The 21,399-nt window shown below is 43.1% G+C and overlaps 2 protein-coding genes across 2 annotated transcripts in view; one reads left to right on the forward strand and one right to left on the reverse strand.

The window, feature by feature from the left end:
* Nucleotides 1–21,399, reverse strand: part of LOC103801717 (dedicator of cytokinesis protein 7-like) — a gene marked incomplete at its 5' end in the record, with an annotated part of 70,897 nt that overhangs the window by 39,608 nt on the left and 9,890 nt on the right. Inside the window, 8 exon segments of the mRNA XM_009074139.1 lie at nucleotides 2–55; nucleotides 1,524–1,688; nucleotides 2,981–3,212; nucleotides 3,963–4,049; nucleotides 4,324–4,425; nucleotides 4,599–4,737; nucleotides 5,529–5,599; nucleotides 6,368–6,485. Of these exon segments, the coding sequence (XP_009072387.1) occupies nucleotides 2–55; nucleotides 1,524–1,688; nucleotides 2,981–3,212; nucleotides 3,963–4,049; nucleotides 4,324–4,425; nucleotides 4,599–4,737; nucleotides 5,529–5,599; nucleotides 6,368–6,485 (968 nt within the window).
* ANGPTL3 (angiopoietin-like 3) lies at nucleotides 12,806–21,264 on the forward strand. Its single transcript, XM_009074138.1, has 7 exons — nucleotides 12,806–13,303; nucleotides 14,361–14,471; nucleotides 15,307–15,424; nucleotides 16,123–16,236; nucleotides 17,452–17,547; nucleotides 19,340–19,612; nucleotides 21,056–21,264. Exons 1-7 carry the CDS (start codon nucleotides 12,806–12,808, stop codon nucleotides 21,262–21,264), a joined length of 1,419 nt encoding a protein of 472 aa, XP_009072386.1.

The following is a 21,399-nucleotide window of genomic DNA, read 5'->3' on the forward strand; positions in this document are numbered from 1 at the left end:
ACAGCAGACCTAGCCATGGTGGCATAATGCACTGATCCTCCCAGGCCACCTGGACCTACAGGAGCACAGAGAGGAGCAGCCTGTTAATTCACCCATCAGAGACCAGATCCCAAGAGGCTTCACACCAGCCTGATCCAGCAAACCCTCTGGAGAACCAGTAGGTCTGGCCCATGAGGTCAGAGTTTCACAGTTTTATCGTATTAAGAGGTTGGAATGGACCTTAGAGATCATCCAGTGCCAGCCCCCTGCCCTGGGCAGGGACACCTCCCACCAGACCAGGCTGCTCAAGGCTTTATCCAACCTGGCTGTGAACACTGCCAGGGTTGGGGCAGCCACAGCCTCCCTGGGCAACCTGTGCCAGTGTCTCACCACCCTCACAGGGAAAACGTCTGCCTAATATCTAATCTAAATGTCCCTTTTTCAATTTACCCCAGTACACCTTGTCCTGTCCCTGCAGTTCCTAACCAAGAGTCCCTCTGCAGCTTCCCTGGAGCCCCTTCAGCTCCTGGCAGGTTACTCTGAGGTCTCCACACAACCTTCTCCTCTCCAGGCTGAACAGCCCCAATTCCCTCAGCCTGTCCTTGTTGGGAAGGTGCTCCAGTCCTCTGAACAGCTTCCTGACCTCCTCCAGCCTTGCTCCAACAGTTCCAGGTCCTTCTGATGTTGGGGACACCAGAATGTACACAGTACTCCAGGTGGGTCTCACAAGAGCAGAGGGGGATAATCACCTCCCTATGCTTTCCCCTGCCTGGTTCTCAAAAGTAGGGAGAACAGGATGGGAATAAAATGCTATTTTATCCACTGATCTGTGGGAAGCAGGAAGCTCCCAGTGGATGTAGGCAGCCAGTGTCAGGTACAGGTTTAGCTAAAGGAGTATTTTCCAGACCTCAGACTCAAAAACCACCAAAGGACTGGGCAGTTATAAGTACAAAACCTTCCCAACACTTCTCAGAGGTTTCTCACTCCCTGCAAAAAGCAAGTGTTGTGCACAATAGTCCTTCCAAGGCCTGGATTTCTCTGGCTGTCATTCATATAATCTCTTTCCCATGCAGATATATCCCTTGTTCTCACTAGAGGTGGAATTAATTTGTTTCCCTCCTGTACCCAGACATGTGCTTTCAAGCATTTCCCATTCCTCTGCCAGTGTTTAAACTATTGCTGGAACTGGATAAAAGTACAAAAGTACTAGTGAAGGAGACTGGGAAACAAGACAGGCCAAGAGTGCTCCACATCTGTCTCACCTGCTACAGAAAAAACACTGAACCCCTAATATTTTGCCATAATTCATGGTCTTTCAGCAGTGACACTGTTATTTAAGATCATTAGACAGTTAAGTCTCTGACATGACTAACAGTAATTAAACTCATCTTTTAAATAGCTGCACTGGATCACAGAGGAAATTAATAACAGGGCTTGGCAGAGACCCAGCCATGCAGTTGGAGCTCAGGAGCACCTGCCAGCAAGCACTTTCTGCCTTCTTTTAACAAACTGGGACTTGAAATAAAGTGGAAAAAAAGAGCTACCTGGTGATGGTGAGTTGGGATAGGTATTGGGTAGGCGAAAAACGTAATAAATGTAGGAAGCAAGAAGGCTGTTCCTGCCATGCTGGTCCTGGTTTCCATCCAAGTTCTTGTGAAGTCTGTTTATGATTGATGCCATTGCTTCAAAGGATGCTTGGCCCAGGTTAACTGGAAGTAATAAGTGAGGAATTTGCTTTAGACTGCAGCAGGACCCAAGAGAAAACCATACACATGCCTTTTGTCCACCTTCTAAAGGATAAATGGTGGAGCTTGTTAGAGCATAGCAAGAATTTCTCATCAAAACCTGAACCTGGAACTTGAATCAGGTGTAACAAACACTCTGACAGGAGGAACAGGTGCTACAGTGATCTTATTAATAACAAATTTAATGCATTTAGGCCTAATTTCTGGAATCAGCCCAACTTGGGCCATCAACTGCAATAATAACAAGACCAAGTCTTTGTTTAATTGATGGCTAATATCCTTTGGATATTTATCATCCTTTCCTCAGTTAATTATTTCCTCCATTTAAGCCTTAGCCAAACACAAACTGCACCAAAAAGAACTACTCCATTCTGGTTGGGAAGAAAGATTTGTTCTAAAAATGAGCACAGAAATCTACACACAGACTGAGATAGATATTTTAAACAGATCAGAGTAGCTCAAGACTGTAAATCTTATTTCACAATAAATAAATAGTCACTAATATCCTTAATGCTCCATACAAACTAAACCAATTCAGAACACTGAAAGAGCTTTAAAATATAAAATAAAAATCAAGCAAAACTCTTCCCCAGAAAGACAAAATAAATAAATCATTGCTACACTTAAGTGAATATTTTCACAAGTATTTTTAAAGTCTTAGATACTTATATTCCATCATGTCCAAACTCAGGTTTCCTACCAAAAAAACCAGCTAAAACTGATGTTTTAAATAAGAAGGACCTAACCCTGACTTCCACTTGAGATTTTTTGCACTGCCAGAGCAGAGCCCTTAAGAGGGAGCAAAAGGAAGGATTATTCATGCCAACAGTATCAGATCCACAATAGCTACAGGAATATGCAGCATCTCTATCTTCTTATCTTACCTACCTCCAGATTCTCCAAGGTGCCTAATAAGGGTGAAATTCTCAGTTTCTTATTAGTTTCAGACACCTTAACAAGCTCCAGTGCTAAAAACATGCTCAGCATCCAACTCACGAAAGTCAAGTTCCTTTCTGGTGTCTCAACTTGGACACCAAATTACCAGTCACACTTGTAAACTTGGCATTAAATATTGCTGCTGTGTATAGCAGTGGGGATCAGGATGCCAGCATGTTTTATTTGGGAGACACATGGTATATTAGTGGCACTAAAATAAAGCATAAAAATGGGCTTTTTTTATTTCTACATAAATATGATCAAATTGGAAGTGTCAAACTTTCAGCCATGTAATTCTCTATAAAACTTAAATAAAATACCTATTTGGCCTGCAATGACAGGAGGTCTTACTACCAGGAGAATCAGTTTGTCAAGCAGGAGATGAAGAAATCGCACTACCGGCTCCAGTTGAGAGGAATTTAAAGCTGAAATGCTGCTCTTCAGTTCGTTTTCCAAGTTGTTTTCCATAATTCTCATGTCTCCTATTCGCACAGGGAACATGTGCTCATCCAGAGCATGGACAAGTGCAAAGAACTTGTCAAGATAAGGGTCCTACAGGCAAGCAAAAAGCCAATAATCAGCAAGAAGCTCATCAAAAATAACAACAGTTTCTATGGGTTTGTACCTCATGGATGGATACTCACTCCTCATCTGACTACTTGACCTCAAAATTAGCAGAAACTCAACATCTTGTAGAGATCTGCCCATACATCTAATTCAATTTAATTCTAACTCTAGTTCAGAAGTTGTCAGGGCAAAACTAGAGGAGCCACAGACCGTGTATTCTTAGAAGAACAGACAGAAACGCACTAAAAACATGTTACTATTTACAGCACAAATTAAATACACAAAATCCATCAAAATGACGTACTGGGAATTAATATAACAAAAGCTGAAATGGTCAGTCAAGATGACTGTCATCTTTCTTTCCAGGTCAAAGAGACAGATGGAAAATAAAGGGAGAAGCAAAAGAGGCAGAGGGGAAAAGGGAAAACAATTAAACATCATGTGTCTGGGCTGTATGTTAGAGCTGTTGTAGGAAACACAACAGTCTAAGAACGCTGTTGGCCATTCACTACCCGTGAATAAAGGCCAAACTGCTCATATTTTTAAAGCAGAATGTCCCAAATATACTCACAGCAGAATGTGGAATAACAGGCCTGCTGGCTCAGAACTGAAAATGAGATTGTAATTTCACTGCAAGTGATTATTACACTCTTCACAGCATCAACTTTGACAGTGTTGCAACTGTCAAAAGACTATCAAACTCTTTTTATCACAATGGCTGCTCTGAACATCTACCTGAGTGTGGAGGGATGACACAGCAACAACTTCTACATTGAAAACCCCTTTGTGGTTATCCACCCACTTCATCCCGGGGAGTGGAACCTGCAGGGGAACAGAAGGATGAGTGAGGATGTGAGAGAAAGCAGAGCCAAGGTTCTTCCAATCATCGTTGCCATTTCTTCTCATTTTTATGGTCAGATCACACACATCTGTCTAAACCTAAATAAGCTGAGAGTTAAAAATACACATGCACACACGTAGGTGTGTACACACACAGAGATGTGTACACGCACCCCCTCTCACTTCTTAACACACATCCTCTCACTTCTTAACACATATATTCTCCTGCTGATTTTCAGCACGAAGAACAACTCACCTCTGGAGAAAGCACTGAGTAAGCCTGTGGTGGTTTTTCCAATGAAACAGGTAAGCAGAATTGACCAGTCTTTAACCTCCCATTTTGAAGCATTGGTATCCACTGTAGTGAGAAGGAAATAACAAAACCATATATTTTAAGTCTTTCTTGAACTTCGCAGGCCAATTTCTCAAATTTTACAGTGAGGAATGAGTTGACAGTGATGTTGAACAAACTGCCAACAAATGAATTTGAATATATCCTGTGCTGAAAAACATAGACTGAAAGACACTCACTGTGTATCCAACTGGAGTCTCCAGGGGTGTATTTTGCTTTTGTTGGCAACTGACATGGTAGAAGGTAAAAAGGAGGTGGTGGTGATCAGTCAAAGTGGCTGGAAGCTTAATCTTGATTTCCTCATGAAAATCAGGTGATCTGTGCAGGGAGCAGAGCCTCAACTGAATAACTAATACAAACAGCGTGATGCTCATGCTTGAGACTGAATCCCTTGAGTCAAAGTATCTGGAGGGAATGGAATATATGGACTATCCCAAGGGATTAAAGCTTTACTTTCTGATGACCAAGGCCCAGAAAAACTTCTAGTCCACAAAAAATGGGCTCAGCCCTCTGTTCACACAGGCAGTCTGAACCACACTGCTCCCCCAGGAACAATACTCTTGTCTCAAGGTGGAGACAGCCACAACCCCAACTTGAAGGCCAGGAGTCTCCCTTGTGGGACATCACATCTCTCCTTGGGACATCTCTCCCTGGAACAGCTGGAAAGACACGTCACTGCTAGATTCAACACTCTTCAGCCCAGCTGCAGTGGAATGATTTTCAAGACCAAGTGCTGCCAATGTGTAACCAAAGTCTAAAAGGCTCCAGCAAAAGTGAGGCACATGCTAACATAAGTTTATAACATAAATCTTCATGACTACTAGCTACAAGTTGTACTTGGAGCATCTGCTGAGCTGAGCTACGTGCTCAGGATCACATAATGCTGGTTTGTACCAGAACAAACAAAGACTCAGGCTCACAGTCATCACAAAACTCTAAGGACAGCATCAACTGACTCTGCAGTCACTGTGACTGCTGTCCAGACACTCATTGTTAAGTAATTAACACCGAGGCAGAGTCACTGGTGAGTTACTCCACTTCTACCCTGGCAAAATTATCACACTATTCATTTGGGGCCAAGTCCTTCTACTAGCTGCCATCTGTTTTACCTGTTGTGATACACTACAGCTGTGTATGCTTCTTTGGAAAACTCAGGACAGCTGGATTTGCCAAAGATGACCTGCAAAAAGAAAAAAACCACAGAAATCCCCCTATAAAACTGTGCCAAGAATTTGTTCCATAATTCTGCAGAGGCATTTAGAGCTCCATTTACCAGTTACAGCTGTACAGCTACATCTGCTTGTTTCCTGTCCCTTCACTTCCAACGTTTCACTTAGTCACTGAAGAGTAACAATTTCAATAACCCCAGTGACACCTGCACAGAGATGTGGCTGAAGGACTAATGAAGGTAAGCAGATCCACACTGAGTGTGGATCACTTTTGGCCCTGAACATAAATCTGCCACCTTTAGTATTTTTGGTATGGAAACAAAGATGCTATTCCAAACATAAGAGGTGTCCACTGCAAACACAGAATCACAGTGTGGTTTGGGTTAGAAGGGATATTAAAGCTCATATCCTTCCACCCCCTGCCATGGGCAGGGACACCTTCCACCAGCCCAGGTTGCTCCAAGCCCCATCCAACCTGGCCTGGAACACTTACAGGGATGGAACAGCCACAGCTTCTCTGGGCAACCCCTGCCAGTGCCTCACCACTGACATACAAAATAATCTCAGCCACATAGTAAACAAACTCAGGTTAAAATTTTAGCTACTACACTGTTACTTTGTAAACTCTATAGAAATGTACTCTGCTCTGAAACACTGTAATGATATTGCTCTGAACTTGTTACTTTGCAATGGATTTCAGTGAGGGTTTTTTTAACACAAATTTCACCACTGCAACACATACTCTGCCTTTCCCACAGAGCACAAAGTACTTCCCTCACCGGCATGGCATTGCTTGGGTCCTCTCCATACATGAACTGGACTTTAACAGTGATATTCCTGGCAGATCCTTGGCGGTTGGCAAAGTTAAGGCTCTGTGGATAGACATAAAGGAGATTCCTGCAAGAAACAAAAGACACGGAGTGAGGATGAGAGAGCTCACACCTTTATTAATGCTGTTATTCAAACCTCTATGGAAATAGAGAGTCAAAGTGAAGGGTTTGGCATTTTCCATTCTCTCCAACATGGTGCACACCCATACAGGCAATTTGGTACTGATCCCTCATTTCAGACATCAAAAGACATAATTTTGAAGCTCTCATATTTTGAAGTAGCCCCTGTTTAGAAAAGTACTTGAAAAATACATCTAAAAATTTCCCAGTGATTCTACAATCTCAGAAGTTCAAGTGGAAAGAAAACAATAAGACTATTCATACATAAAACCACTGAGGTGTTTATTTGCTCAACACAGAGCAGCTGGTTTCTGGTAATATCTTCCTTCTTGTGGCCTGTCCTTTTGTCTTATCTTCTTTAAATCTCCTGACATCATGATGACTTCAGGTTACATTTCCCCTTTGCAAATGGATTAAACTAACTGGATATCCGTAGCCTCAGGTAATGACAACACTCCCAGGTATCTAAAGAACTGCTTCAAAGACCAAAGCAATAAAGTGCTCATCACATCCACAGGGAATGTGGTAGGACATAATGGGAGGAAATGGCAGCACAGGAGATTTAGGTTAGACAGAAGGGAAAATGTTCTGGCTGTAAGGAGAGTTAAGCAGTAGAACAAATTGCCTAGGAGGGTGTGAAATTTCCATTTTCTGGTAGATTTTGAGGACAGGTGAGGCAGACAACTCTCCAGATGGGTTTATACACAACCTCAACCATCCTTGGGGGTGAGGCACATTCTAGAAACCCTTTCCAGTTCTGTTTCTCCAAGTCCATGATTACTTTAACAGTGATGAGATGCAAAATTCTGCAGTATTTTCCATCCTCTGAGAACTGCTGAGTCCCTGCCAGCAAAACTATCCACTGCAAACCTCCACCTGCCCTATGAGCAAATAATTTAGACCTACAGAAAATGTCCCTTGATGTTCTTTTGAAGACAAATGAACTTCCCCACTCAATATTCAGTTATCCAAAGGAAATGCTAACTTCTTTTGCCCCCAAATAAGTCAGAATGTATGAGTTATTACATGCCTTTAAAAAGACAGCCTGGAAATCCCCAATCCATCTCCCCCCACAGCCCTGCCCATCCCACCAGCATCATTCCCCTCTGGACACCCTGACTCCTACAGCTCCAAGCAGAAGATATGAGAGGCTACTACATGGGCTATTCAGTGAGAGGTTCATGTGCTACCTTCATCTGCCAGGAATAAACCACTGGCATGCTGCATTTTGCCCAAATACTGAAGAACCAACTCTAACATCCCTGGTTTGTAAGACAAGAGGAAAAAGAGGCTCCCTTCCCTGCTGTCCCCCTCTGGGAACTATTCAGTGGATCTGAACACAATTTGTAAGCAGCTTCCAACTGTTCCTTGTCCCAGAGAGACAAGAGACAACAGATGGGCACAGAAAACAAGTGAGGAGCACAGCAGGACAACATTTAAGGCACAATAAAGCAGCCACTGCCAAGTGCTGGCAACAGGAGGTTGAAAACAGAGACTCGTTTGGATTCTCAGGAGGGCAGTAATTTGGTTGCTCAGTGAACGTACCTGGTGCTTTTTTAGATGCCATGGGTATCCAGAACCGGGCTGGTGGTGGGACAAGCTCCTGGAGGAAAAACTGGAAAGGGGAACTGCCCTAGGCTGTCTGAAATGGCCAGTGAAACCCACCCAGGGAATTGGTTCTGATGGTACCACCAGTTACTCCCTGATACAAATGGTTAGCTCCACCCCTACAGACACAGGCTAATGCTGGTCCTAAGGAATTCCCTAAGAGCAGTCCAGCTGCACAGCTCCAGACAGATACAAGAACCAGGCTGTTTCACCCCTCCAGGCAGAGGAATATGCTTAGCTGGCATGTGGGAATTTCTTCCCTCTCAAGTCCTTCATGGTGAATTAAGTTTTTGAATCCCATCCCCGTTGGTCACTTTGCCTAATCAATGCTCTCCTGCTATTTCAGAGGGGCCTGTATCTTTTTTGTGACTCTCTTAAATTACTTTGCTCTGGCATGAATACATTTGCTCCTTGATGTTCTTTTTAAAATGAAAATGGATATGAAAATTTACACTAAAATGTACATTGCTCATAAAACTTTTATTAAGTATTATTAATGCTTAAGAGGAGGATTTAAGGTATTTGTGAAGCCAGGCTGCAGGATCCCTATATTAAAGGCAGGCTCAATGCTTAGGAGTGATTTATGCTGAATAGCAGAGATGAGCCTAAACCAAGCTTGCAGCTCTCCTGACACCTCTTCTGCTAGGACTTGGCTGCTGAGAGGGAAGGGACAGCTCAGCAGATGCCACTCCAGACACAAGCAGACATCACAGCTGATGTTGTGTCAGGCAAAGCTTTAACTGCATTCCTAATAACAAGCACTGGAGGAAATGTGCAGTTTGTTCCCAAATCCACTGCTTTTCAAGCCCTTGTTAAGGGCAGTGATCCTGCATTTCCGCTTACGGGATTTCAGTTGCACAGACCCCACTGCAAGGCAGAGGAGAGTTGGACGGTTGCTCCTGTTGAGGCAGCTTCTCTCCAGAGGGTTTGCTATTACAGGCATCTCCCTTTTGTGGAAAATTTACTCAAAAAGAGGGAGGAAAATGTCCCCACCTTGCAAATCAGCATGTGACCCCAAAGGACAAATCCTGGTTTACCGTACCATAGAATTACAGACTGATTTGAGCTGGAAGGGACCTTAAAGATCATATCCTTCCACCCCCTGCCATGGGCAGGGACATCTCCCACTAGCCCAGGTTACTCTAAGCCCCATCCAACCCGGCCTGGAACACTTCCAGGGATGGAGCAGCCACAGCTTCTCTGGGCAACCTATGCCAGTGCCTCAGCACCCTCACAGGGAAGAATTTCTTCCCAATACCCAATCTAAATCTCCCCTCTTTCAGCTTAAAGCCATTTCCCCTTGTCCTGTCCCTCCAGGCGCTTGTCCAGAGTCACTCCACAGTTCTCTTGGAGTGCCTTTAGGCACTGAAAGGGGCTCTAAGGTCTCCCTAGAGCCTTCTCTTCTCCAGGTCAAACAGCCCCAGCTCTCCCAGCCTGTCTTCTACCCTACATAGGTAAAAGTCACAGATTTTCCTGTCTAAGCACAGTTACAGGAGCCATGAAAAGGGGCTGAGGGCTGAAAAACTGAGAGGAACATTATAAATGTCTGGATTTCCATCAATAAAAGTTTCAGCCAGGAGCTTTAAACCCAAGGACTTGTGTCTGGAGCTTTTACTGAAATGCTATGCAAAATATATGCAAAGCTTATCCTATTATCTCAAACAGATCTCGAAAGTACTTTCACTTCCATAAAATGAATTGCTACAGTGCAAAGGCTTCCCAAGCCACGGAAATAATGGCACCAGGCACTCCTCTAAATATTTATGTAATGTGATTGCAGCCTTTCTGCAAAATCCTTCATAAAGGTATTAAAACATGAAGAGCTGATCCTAACTCTTAGAGGGAATTGCTAACTATTATGAAAATTTCCCTTTTCAGTAAAACCCAGAGACCTTTTTCTTTGCTTTATTCCTACCATAAAAATCATTTAAAGCCCATTTAATCAGGGTCACTCAGGTGCACAAAAGATCTTCAGGATCATGTTTGTTATATACATCGTTCCTTGACTGGGCTAAGAGCTCTCGGAGGTAGGATTCCCCCTCAGGGTTTCCACAGCTCCTGAATCTTAGGGTTTAATCAGACCAGAAGCTTTTCTCTCTCTGCTTTCTTGTGTCCTGCTTGTCTCATGGTCTGTGGGACTGTTGTGACACCTAAGGGTGGTGTTTTGTAGTGAGCTGCCTGATTGTACTGACCCTGGAATTAAATAGGGAAATGTGCTTTTTTTAGTGTCTGACATCTGAGCATTTTCGCTGCCTTTCTGCTCTGGAAAACAAACCTTTCCAAAGGGTATCCTTCAGGATACATTTTGCCTCTCTAAAGGGTGTCCTGTCTGAGCAGCACCCTGACACCAAGCAGCACATGGGACACACAGGAGCTTCTTAGGCTGTAGAAACTTGGTAAAGTGTCTGATCTCCATTTGCTTGGTCACTGCTGTTTCTTGAGTATATCATACATATATACAAATTTCCTCTATTTCCTGTATTTTTCTGAACACTAAGCCAAGAATGAAGACTCTGGGGGTGATGGGGTTAGGAAGAATCAAGAACTATTTGAAATGAAACAGAAATGCTTCCAGTAAGAAATAGTTAAAACAAGAGAATGGTTCATCTGAAACCCCAGAAAACCAAAGCCACTTAAGTACTTTCAAGAGAATTGCAGAAAGTCTATACTTTTATTCTTTTTTTGTTTTAATTTTGCGACTTTGTCAAGTTTTGCAGCCTCAAATCACTGTCAGGTGCCAGAGGCTGCATCTTGTTCCCTTTTACCCATCTGTGTCATGCCCAGGTAAAAACCATACCTAAACTTCAGCTATACAAGTGACATTCCAATGAGTTCCCTTACAGAAAACACAAATCCTTCAAAAGCACATGCTTACCTTATTTTTTATAAGCACTGAAACTGTTTTATAGGGTTATATAGGGTTGTTATTGGGTATTGTATATCTCAGTATGCCCTTCAAAGCAAAAACTATTAAACCAGTCAGAGTTAAAATGTTAAGAATCCAAACAATTAGGAATCCCAGAATGGTTTAGGTTGGAAGGACCTTAAAGTCCATCTCATTCCACCCCCTGCCATGGGCAGGGACACCTTCCACTAGCCCAGGTTGCTCCAAGCCCCATCCAACCTGGCCTGGAACATTCCCAGGGATGGAGCAGCCACAGCTACTCTCAGCAACCTAAATGCTTGCTAAGCCAGAAAATTCTCTTTGACTGAAACCTCCTCAGAGCTGGGCCATGCTCCTGCTGGTTTTCTGTACTCCAGATACTCCAGTAAATCTGATCCAAGTCATACTGGTACAAAATATTCTCTAGCAACTAAGTTGAGTTCTAAAGTACTTTCACAGAATCACAGAATTTGGGGGTTGGAATGGACCTTACAGATCATCCAGCCCCAAACCCCTGCCTTGAGCAGGGCCATCTCCCACCAGAGCAGGTTGCTCAAGGCCTCATCCAGCCTGGCTTTGAACACTGCCAGGGTTGGGGCAGTCACAGCCTCCCTGGGCAACCTGTGCCAGTGTATCACCAACCTTAGAGTAAAAAACTTTTTTCTCACACCAAAACAAGAAGTTCAATGTATGAGACAACTTAATTTTTAAAATATCTTTTCTATGGATGCTTCACATCATATGTGCATATGTACATGAACAACACAACAGAAAGTCCAGGGGAAGAATTACTAAACACACAAGAATCTAGCAAACCCCTGAAAACTCTCTCAAGTACAAACTGTATTATGAACGGGCTGATTTTGATCTCTTGGATGTTATGAGTAATTTCAGAAAGAAACATACCTTTCACTCCCACTGCAATACTACTCAAAAAACATCCACACAGAGACCTGCTGCAGAACAGGGCATTTATTTCAGAGTACTTGGAGCCTTCCTTTATGTAGTGTGAATCTTAAACAGTGGGAAGTAGGGTAAGGTGAGAAATGTAAGTGAGGTATTATTTATCTCACCCACCTCTGGAAAGCAGCTCTTAAAAAATAAGTTTTATATGGTGTAAATTACTGCACAAACCTTAACATAGTAGAATCACATCCAAGCAATCTCTGGACCTAATTCCCTCTTTCTCACTTAATCTGAGCTAGATGACAAGTAAATCCACTGCAGCACAATGAGTTACATCAGAAAACGGCATAAGATGAGAATCAAGTTGTGTGAATCATCTGGGATATTTTGTCCTTCCATAGCTTATCAAGGAGCTGCACAACCTGAACATCCAGTGCTCTTAAACATGGTAACCCCTTCCATACTCCTGAGGCAGTAAAAGGAATCAAACAACACAAACAAGCAGCAATTTAGGCCCTTATCAAGATTATGACCTGAAATTAATCTATTAAGAAGAGCTGTGTGAACAACACTATGCCATCAATCACATTTTATACCAGAAGGTCTGGCAGATGGAAAAGTTCAGAACCAGTTCAATCAGCAACATCAGCCACTCTCTCAGTTTTATCTTCCCAGATATCAACCTACATCTGAGAGGGGTTACATTCGTTCACATTCAGTTTAATGATCAACCTGCTGCTCTGCCTCTTCGGAAATGAAGAGGAGTATAAATAGATCAAATTCTTCCACCCAGAACACTCAGGCAGCAAAATCTATTAAGAGGAAAAGGCTCTGCATCCTGAACAACCGAAGAGTGAGGAGCAGGAAACATGAAAATCATTTTAGCCTTTCTGTTCATTGCTCCCTTTGCTCTTGCAGCTAGAGTGGAGAAGGATTATTTCTCCGCTGATTCTGCTGCATCTCACGAGATGAAATCAAGATTTGCCATGCTGGATGACGTACGAATCTTGGCCAATGGACTCCTCCAGCTTGGGCATGGTCTGAAAGACTTTGTCCACAAGACCAAGGGGCAGATGAATGACATCTTTCAAAAACTGTATATTTTTGATAGGTCCTTTTACGAGCTCTCCCTGCAAACTAGTGAAATCAAAGAAGAAGAGGAACAGCTCAGGCAAACCACGGCCAGACTGCAAATCAACAATGAGGAGATAAAGAATCTCTCACAGGAGATGAATCTGAAGATTGAAGATCTCATACAGAACAAAATCCAGCTGCAAGAGAAAGTGTGGGGCCTGGAGGACAAAGTCACCAAACTGGCCATTATCCAACCTTCCACGCAAGAGACAAAAGAGATTTCTTCACTCAGAGTAAGTGACTTGTGAAAGGCTCTGACCCAAACAGCCAAAGTACACTGCCATGCCACTATCAGCAGTTATGCAATAGAGGCTTGTGCTTTCCCTTGCTTGTCACTGCAGTATTTACTGTGTGTTTCGAGAAATCACTGGGATAATCTTAGAAGAATCACTACCTTAATCTGACATACTGTTAATTTTGCAGTAAAATTCCCCAGTGAGATCAGTGAGGAATTGTAAAATTATAACACCCTGTATCATTTTCAGCATTTTTGTGCAAATCAATGTCAAGAAATTTTGTAATCATGATGATAAAAGTGTTTTGCAATAAGAAAAACAATGTGATTCCCAATCCCATGGGTTTGTACGTCATCATCTCAACCCAAATCAATGCACTAGGAACTGCCTGCTCAGGGACTTGAAACCTTTCAACGGGACATCTGTAGCACCTATATGACCTCCAGGACCAAAAAAACCCGTTAAAGTGTTAACAAAATTGACATATTAATAGAATTATACATGCAAGTATTTAGGGGAGTATAAAGTTTCCCATGGAAAAGGAAGTATTAACTGTATTTTGCAGAAGCATGAAAAGGCCAAGCAACTTGTGTGAAAAAATGTTGGATGCTTGTGTCAAACCAGATGAATCCCAAATCCCAGGCTAATACCCTAAATGCTGGGAATTGTTCCCTTTTTTAATCAGTGGCATACATCTAGTTCGAATTAAGGGACAACTCCACAGAACATAATTGTTCAGGACATAAAACTGAAAGGAAAACAGCAACAAGCTGCCAGCAGTTTGTCTCTAAAACAATGGATGTTCAGTTCAGAAGCAAAGAAATTTGCCCCTTTAGAGACAAAATAGGTAACCCTTTGGAGCTGGACTTGGATGATCCTTGTGGGTCCTTTCCAACTCAGGATATTCTATGATACTCTGGAAAAGGAAGGTCAATGTTCAACGGTTTGTGCCTCTCAAAACTGGGCCCATGGCAAGAGTTATGGATGGAGCACCACTGTGAAGGTCTTCTGCTGCTTCTAACCACAACTCTCCTCCTTCCTTTCCTGTCCTCAGGCTTTTGTGGAGCAGCAGGACAATGACATCAAGCATCTTCTCAAAACTGTGGAGGACCAGCACATGCAACTGGACAGGCAGCACAACCAAATATTGGAGCTGGAGGACAAGGTACAGGAACCATCTCTATTTCTCTTTGCATCTCTCATAACACTGATAGAGTTGAGGGCCCAACCATTCATTTGGGTCAGGCATCCTCTTGTTCACAGTTTGGGGGTGTGGAGGAGGGTAGGAGCAATTCTGGCTGCATACAGCTACCTCTTTGGGTACCTGCTTGACTGCTTTGCTGGCAAGCAGGGGCTACGGCCAGGGCACACCATGACACAGCTTTGAAATACTGTTTCTCAACACCAAGCTGTTACCTTTTCTGACTGCTAATTTCCTTTTCTGTTTGCCTCTTATTATCTATCATATTATTGTTCTTCCCTTGGTCTTGAAGTGCCACTTGTTTCCACCTCTTTCTTCTTTTCCAATATGCACTGCCACAGGGAGCCATGCTCTGCAGCTCAACGTGTCACCACAACACTGGGTAGAGCTGACATGCTCATATTTAATTTATTCCTAAGAGGAGGCTGTGAAAGGAAAATGCCTTTCAGCCTAAGGAACTGTGGGTTCTGTGCTCTTTAGATGTTGGTATTATTTGTCTAAGTGATGTCACCTGAGGAAATAAGTTAAATCTGTTTGCCCATTAAGGTGTACCTCATGAGAATGGGTCATTTACTCACTTTATGAATCCTGCCTGGTCTGAGCAGTGGCTCAGCTGACATTCACACACCTGACATCCGCCAGCACTGTTCTAAGGTTATTTTTATGTGGTAAATTTGGTATTCTAAAGGATTATGTTCATAGGAAAAATTATTCTCTGCACGACATCGCTCAGCTTGATCCATGAATCTCATCATTTCAGAGCCTTGGGAAATTAACAGTGTAATTATGGTTCTTTCAGCTAAACCACATAGAGCTCCAGGAACTCACAGAGAACTCCTTCACACGGGAGCAAACAGAACCAGAGAGCATCCCCTTTCCTGTGCCAAACACCACAGCTGGAACACACAAATCTGATGGTGAGACCTCATCCCTGAGGTGTGATTACATCACACACTGCATTCACAGTAGTCTCTGGGAGAGTTTTGAGTTGGTTTTTAAGGGTCAAAGACTCAAAGCAAAAGACTCTATGTTTTATACAAAGCTGTGGGAAGGAGCTAATTTCCTGCTTTGGATAAAACATCATCATCTTAGTTCAACTACAGGTATGCTTGTCTCTGAGGTGACACACAGAAAAAATGTCCAGTAACACACTAATCCTGTCCTCAGGATCCATTCACCTCCTGCAAACACATGCTGTGACCATCCTTTTATCAATGCTTGTCTTGGAAATCATAACAGAGAACTCATTCACTTCACACTGTCTGACTATAAGATTTAGAAGAGCTTTCTTTAAAGTTGAAAGACATTTTTAAACCATGGCAGTGGAATAGTATTTATTGGGAACTTTACAAGGTCCATTTGATAGAGTCCAGTCTCAGCACTTAGAAACTTCCCAAAATTGTCTACATTGAAGCTTTGCCTAACTTAAAATATACAAGGAGTCCAACCCACTTGGCAGCTATACTACTATGCCCAAAGCCAATTTGCCCAGATTGTTCCATGACGCTTACTGTATAATAAAAATAACCAATCTAATCATTCTGCCTTTGGTTTTGTCTCTAAAGTTACCACATCCAAACCAGGATTCCTAACAGCCTGCTGTCTGCTTTCCCAGGTGCTGCTCCTGACTGCACTGCTCTCTACCACAGAGGTGAGCAGCTCAGTGGTGTTTACACTATCAAGCCCAAGGGCTCAGAAGCTTTCAGCGTCTACTGTGAGATGAAATTTGGTAAGAGCTGTGTTAGAAATAGTCTGATTTTCACATAAATAGTTTCTTATAAGACAAATGACTGTGCCTTATCCCAAAGCACACAAAAACTTAGCATGTTTATGTATCTTCTTGACTGCTCTTACTGGTCTGTCTGTACTCTGTGCTTGGGTTTCCCACATCCTGAAATCTCCTTACCACTGCATTCATTCTTTACGCACCTCCTGTTATACAAGCAAAGGACTCTTAATCATGTGACATAAATTAAGTATATCAGAAAACCAAACCTTTTTAGCTATAGATAATGAAAAAGGTAATTAGAAATGCCATTATAGGGCAATCATGAATAGCTTTTCCAAAGAAAAGCAAACAGTAAACAGTAAATACCATAGTATAATTTTGGTTCATTAACAAGGGCTATTGCTTGAGACTTGGCTATGCCAAGCTAACCCAAAAAGTTCTGGAGACAGAATTCCTCTATCATGGTTGGGTGGGTCATGTATCATACAGGCATGGAATTGTCATGTCTTGACAAGAAACCCATTCACCTGTTCCTTTTGCTACCACTCAGAGATCAATATTGCTTGGCCAGTTCACCTGTTCCCTAGTTTTTCATCCTGCAGAGCTGCTCTGTGCCTGTCCTGTGCAGCTTCCCCACATGGTCCCTTTGCCACGGCCAACCAGAGAACCTGGAAACATGCAGGGCTGTGACATGTGTTTGGATGTGGAACCAGAAAGGCATGGGGCTGCCCTTTGCAAAATGCTCCTTTGCTGACATTTGTTGAAACTGGTGAAATGAGGGTGTCATGACCTGGACAGGAGAAAGACCCCACGGAGCTGGAGCGTGGACATGGCCTCCAGCACTTCATACCTCCCCCGGAGCTGTGCTCTCAGCAGCCAAGCACTATCAGCAGAGCAAGTGTGACAATCTGATCCAATGTCTGGAGCTTTCCATATCTCTTTTTTATCACTGTCTCTCGGCCCCCATAAACAAATGCAACCCAGTGTCCTCATAAACAACTGTAACCCGGTTAGGGCTGCCTAACACAGTAAGTCCAGTGAGCTGAGTCAACACAAGTGTGGTGAGGACACTCGAATGGTCTCGTGTTCAGTTCAGCTGAGCTCACTGGAATTCCCTTCATGAAGATTTAGGCTAACTCATTCCACCTCAAAACTGGAGCCCACAGGAGCACACTCATGGACAGGTGTGCTGTGACTTATTTCCCCTTTTCACAGGCACTGCCTGGACTGTAATCCAGAACAGAGTGGATGGATCACTGGATTTCAACCAAACCTGGGATGCCTACACAAATGGCTTTGGTGACCTCAATGGTAAATATGCCTTTTTTTGTGTCTCTTCTTTGTATCAATTGATTTGAGAAGCTGAATCATCTTACTGAAAGGTGTTTGCATGAGAGCAGACAAATCTTGCAATCACATCTGAACAGCTTTAGCAGAGTACCAGAAAGTGCTTACCAGAAGATGTAACTCAGCAAAATTCTCAGTCACCCCTTTCAAAATTGTGTTTAGAAACTGAACTGATGCTTTAAGCACCATTTTATCAAGATTTTACTATTTATAAAGGCACCTCCCCAAGACTTTAAAATGTACGCAAACACAAAATCTCACCAAGCTGCTGTCACTACTTTCTCTCAACCTTTCTGCAATGCTCTTTCCCCTAAAACCACATCAATTTTTCCAACCTCAAGAGACCCCAAGGCCGTGTGTGCTCCCCTGAGCAAACACCTCTGGCTTTTCCATGCAGTGGCCAATCCCCTCTGTGGCTGGATAGGGTGAGGAAACACCCATGTTCCCCTGTTAATCATCAACTCCAACAAAGAATCTGTAGCACCAAGAGCTGCCCAACAGCTTCCTCATCCAGAATATTTTCCTTCTTTTTCTCACACAATGGGATGAGTCTCCTTTTGTTTAGAAAACATTTGGACTTTCTAGGCACAGCACAGATCTAAACCTCATCAAGGAGGGCAGAAATAATTACTTATTTCCACTTCTTTTACAACAAAGAGCTGCTGAATCTCAAACTTCCCTCAGTTTTGGGGCAGCAGCTCACAGCTGAGGTAGACCTTTACTTGTGTAATTCGTCTGATCATACTGAAAGCTATAGTTGCTCCTTAATTAGTCTCCAATTCCCGAATACCCCACTAAGACAAAGCCACATTTTTTCACTCTCAGGCTTCACAGAGAATCATATCACTCTCACCTATGTTCTACTCACTGCTCTGCTGCATATTCCGAGGTGATAAAACACCACAGGTTACTGCTCCCTACCTGTAAATTGTGGGAGTATTTTGCTCAACCATCTTGTCTCCTATTGCTTTAAATGCCACCTGCATGCACAGCACTCATTCAGCTCCACTTTGTACATGTGGCAATTACCTGCTCTGATAATAAGCTACTTAATGAATATAATAAATGAAACTAATTAAACTAATTATCAAGAATCCCAGCAAAAGAAAAATGCTCCAGTTAAACTCCCTTTGTACATGGGGATATGCAGGCCTCGGTTTAGTTCCGCAGCTCTTCCCTTAAAAACCACAACAATTGCCATTAGGTTTTATGTATGTCATTTGCTTCATTTGTCACAGGGTTCCAATTACACGTGTTTTAAATGTCTTGAGCTCCCTCTCAGAGTTTCACATGAAGTGGGAAAGTTAGAGAGAGAAGCTCCAGTTCATTCCTGTCTCTTTCTTTTATTGATCATCAGTGTGCAATTAAGCAGAGGTAAACAGAAAGAATGGAGCAGCAGACCTCTGCAAAGATCAACAGTCCCCAAGACTCAAATTATTGATTTAATTAAAGCAATGAATAAATCCTTTTAAATACTGTATTTTCACACAGTGCTATCCACAGGTTATGTGCAAAAGCAAATTCAACAGCAGCATGGGGTTTGAAGGAAAGTTTATCACGCATCTCCTTTCTCACTAACTTCTATCCCTTCATCTTCACCTCTGATATCTCAAATTCAGACCCTTTGCAGCTTATTTGAGCACGTATTTCCAAATATTGTCATTTTAAAGGTGAAGGAGCAGAGGAATGGGTTAGAGGTGTGAAACACATGGTATGTTCTTGCCTAGTTCCATATTAACAACATCTAACTTTGCAGAGGAATTCTGGCTGGGTCTGAACAAGACCTATTCCATCACTCGACAAGGGAACTACATCTTACGGATCGAGCTGCAGGACTGGAAGGAAAACAAGAGGCACATTGAGTACCTGTTCAGCCTGGGGGGCTCCAACACCAACTACACCCTTCAGCTGTCCCGGATCTCCGGGAGCATCCCCAACGCCCTCCCAGAGCAGACACAACTGCGGTTCTCAACTCCAGACCGGAATGTGGACACAATCAGTGACTTCAACTGCCCAGAAAACTACCTAGGTATGAGTTGCTGGGAATAATAATGTGGGAGTTACTCTGTTGCATGAGTCATAGAATTATGGGATGGTTTCAGCTGCAAGGGAATCCCAGACTGGTTTGGGTTGGAGAGCCCTTAAAGCTCATCTTGTTGCCCCACCTGCCATGGGCAGGGACACCTCCCACTAGCCCAGGCTGCTCCAAGCCCCATCCAACCTGGAACACTTCCAGGGATAGAGCAGGCACACCTTCTCTGAGCAACCTGTGCCAGTGTCCCACCACTCTCACAGTCAAGAATTTCTTCCTAATATCTATCTAACTCTGCCCTCCTGTGTAAATGACCAATATCAGAACCAGAACTGGCAGCACAGGCTGAAATAACCCCCGGGATGAGATTCTGAGCTATGAAGCAAAGGGCAGCCCTAAAACAGACTGTGTTTCATCTCTCCTTGCAAAAATACAGAAGATAAACTGACTCTTAACTCCATTTTGACTACAACTCAAAAGTTAAGAATGACTGTGAACTTCCATTCAAAGGCAGATTTTAGCTGTTTGTCAAGAATACACAATATAAACACTCTCAAAATAGCAAGAGATACAAAGCTGAGGCCATTTCTCCTTGGAGATAATTCAGTTAAAGTGTTCTGAATGCTTTGATTTTCTAGAGTTTTTATGTTTGCCACTTTATAGCAAAAAACAAACAATTGAAAAAGCAATTAAATGATTAAACCACAGGATACAGAATTGCCCTCCAGCCACCTGCTTCATGCAACAAACATTTAGTACATCATCCTGGGCTTGAAAATTGCTAACACTTGAAACAATGCTGAGAGTGTCACACAGCTCTTGTGTTCAGTTCTGGGCCCCTCACAACAAGGAAGACATTTGAGGGGCTGCAGCATGTCCAGGGAAGGGAATGGAGCTGGGGAAGGTGCTGGAGCACCAGGAGGGGCTGAAGGAGCTGTAGGAGCACAGCCTGTAGAAAAGGAGGCTCAGGGGGGACATTACTCCTCTCTACAACTCCCTACCAGGAGGTGCAGCCAGGTGGGGTCAGGCTCTGCTCCCAGGGGTCAAGGGACAGGACAAGAGAAAACAGCCTCAAGTTGTGCCAAGAGAGATTCAGACTGGATATTTTAGAAAATCTATTCCTAGAAAGGTATGTCCAGCCCTGGCACAACTGCTCAGGGTATGGGTGGAGTCACCACCCCGGAGGGATATAAAAGTAATGTAGATGTCGCACCTGGGGACATGGTTGGTGGTGGCCTTGGCAGTGCTGGGAAATGGTTGGACTGGATGATCTTAGAGGGCTTTTCCAACCTTTATGATTCTGTGATTTCGGTGTACTGGGAAATTATCACCTTTGCTGGAATTTAGGGTTTAAAGAAGACTAGTTTTGCAAACAGGAGCTATTTACTCAGAGTATGTTAGAGCACAAGTGAGAGTGACTGATATGGCATTGTTCCTCAGGAGGCTGGTGGCACAGTGAATGTGAGGAAACCAACCTGAATGGGAAATATGTCACGCCAAGGTCCAGAGGAAGACTAGACAGAAGAAAAGGTTTATATTGGAAGCCTAAGAAAGGAAGATACTACTTGCTCAAGTCAACCAAGATAATGATACACCCAACAGATTTGAAAAGCTCTGACTTTTTAAAAGCCCAACCTGATGCATTTTAATTCAGTGCATACTGGATATTATCACATCAAAGGACTTTGTGCTATGTTTACCAACTGATGCATCCCTCAATTCATACACTGCATCGTGTCTCCTCCAACACATAAACCTAAGGCATCTGAGATGGTGTTACAATA

Source organism: Acanthisitta chloris, unplaced genomic scaffold (genome assembly GCF_000695815.1).
Source record: "Acanthisitta chloris isolate BGI_N310 unplaced genomic scaffold, ASM69581v1 scaffold26984, whole genome shotgun sequence".
In the NCBI taxonomy this organism is placed as follows: domain Eukaryota; kingdom Metazoa; phylum Chordata; class Aves; order Passeriformes; family Acanthisittidae; genus Acanthisitta; species Acanthisitta chloris.